The 1,570-nt window shown below is 65.6% G+C and overlaps 1 protein-coding gene across 1 annotated transcript in view; it reads right to left on the reverse strand.

Moving 5' to 3' along the window:
• Positions 1 to 1,218, reverse strand: part of EMIHUDRAFT_237066 (hypothetical protein) — a gene marked incomplete at both ends in the record, with an annotated part of 2,772 nt that extends 1,554 nt beyond the window's left edge. The window contains 4 exons of the mRNA XM_005778520.1: positions 51 to 359; positions 441 to 475; positions 550 to 995; positions 1,061 to 1,218. Of these exons, the coding sequence (XP_005778577.1) occupies positions 51 to 359; positions 441 to 475; positions 550 to 995; positions 1,061 to 1,218 (948 nt within the window). The remainder of the gene's footprint in view (positions 1 to 50; positions 360 to 440; positions 476 to 549; positions 996 to 1,060) is intronic.
• Between the last annotated feature and the right edge of the window lie 352 nt (positions 1,219 to 1,570).

Below are 1,570 nucleotides of genomic sequence, written 5' to 3' on the forward strand. Positions count from 1 at the left end.
GGGGGCTGGGGGGGCGCACAGAGGGTGGAGGCTAAAGGCAAAGCCCGCACCTCCATCTGCCGCTTGGCGTCGCGCAGCTTCAAAGAGGTGATCTCGGCGAGCTTCTTGGAGAGCACGGCCGTCAGCAGCTTCTGCTGCTCGAGGGCGGTGTCGAGCTCGGAGACGCGCAGCGCCTGCTCGCGCTCGAACACCTCCTCGCGCGCCTCGAGCTCCTCGTGCCGCGCGCGCAGCTTGGAGATGCTGCGCTCGAGCTCGACACAGCGCGCGACGCCCGCCACATTCTGCTCGTGCAGCGCGGCGAGCGCCTTTGCCTGCGCCTTGCTCGACGCGACGCCGGCGTCCAGCTGCGCCTCGTTCGCCTGCGCAACGTTGGGGGTCGCAATGTAACTGCTGAGACGGGGGCGGGGGTGGGGGGGCGGGGAGGCGGGGAGGCGCGCAACCTGCGTGCGGGTTTCGTTCTCGTCGATAAACCGGCCTAGGACAGTCGAGAAGCCGCTATTCAGAACCTATAGGGGGAAGGGGGGGGGGGGGGGGGGGCAAACGGCCCACTCAGGGGAGCCTCGCACGCTTGGGTCCCCGCCACGCTCAAAAACGCCATTTTTTCAACGCGGGCTAGGGCATCCTTGAACTTGACCGCTTCGATCTCGAGCGCGGTGACGCGGCTGCCGAGCCCCTGGAACTGGTCGGCGGAGCGCTGCTGCATCGAGAGCATCCGCTCCATCGGCACCATGATGTCGTCGCAGGTGATGAAGTTCTTGACGCCGTTGAGCGCGTCTGCGGCGCTCTCCCAGTACCCGTTGAGCGCCTCCACGACCTTCTTCTGCAGCTTGCCCTGCTTGGGCTGCGCGATCGACGTGCGCGCGTGCATCGTGGCCGCGTAGATGAGCTGCTGCAGGAACTTGGAGTCGGGCGGAAGCGTCTCGATACACTGCGCGGCGACAGACACGAGCTGCACAGGGGAGGGGGGGGGGGGGCGCCGCATGTGAGCGAATGCGCTCGGCGAGCGGCAGCGTGTGGTGGCGGCGCCTCGTCCATCTTGCGCTTCAGCTCCGGGCTGAACTCGTCCGAGTTGAGGATGATGTTGTTCCCCTTGAAGATGTCTGCGAAGAACTCGGCGAGCCTCGAATTCTTGCCGAGCGATCCAGGGTCGAGGAAGCCAGCCTCGGACCCGTCCTCGCGCAGCAGGCGAATGCAGACGCGGTTGCTCTTGCCGACCATTGCGGCGGCGCCTGGGCCGAGAGGGGCGGCGGGGGTCGGGGATGGCTCGCGCGCGATGGGACGCTTGCAGGCAAGGATTTGCGGCCTGCAGCGTGCTCGCAGTCGGGGCCAGTCCGGAAGCGGTCGCAATACCGCCAGTGCTGCTCGCCAAAAGAATTACCTTTGCGGTAAATTTCTTTTTCTCGCGATTTCCCCTCGTTGAGAAATTCCTCGTATCTCCGGTCTCTCGCCCAACGCTCTTGTTCGCTCTGTAGAAGTCGGATGAGTTCTTCCTGTGTTGATTGTCGTTGCATCTAGGGAGGCAGGGAGGCAGGGAGGGAGGTAGGAGGGAGGGAGGTAGGGAGGGAGGGAG

This window comes from Emiliania huxleyi (assembly GCF_000372725.1).
Source record: "Emiliania huxleyi CCMP1516 unplaced genomic scaffold EMIHUscaffold_244, whole genome shotgun sequence".
In the NCBI taxonomy this organism is placed as follows: Eukaryota; Haptophyta; order Isochrysidales; family Noelaerhabdaceae; genus Emiliania; species Emiliania huxleyi.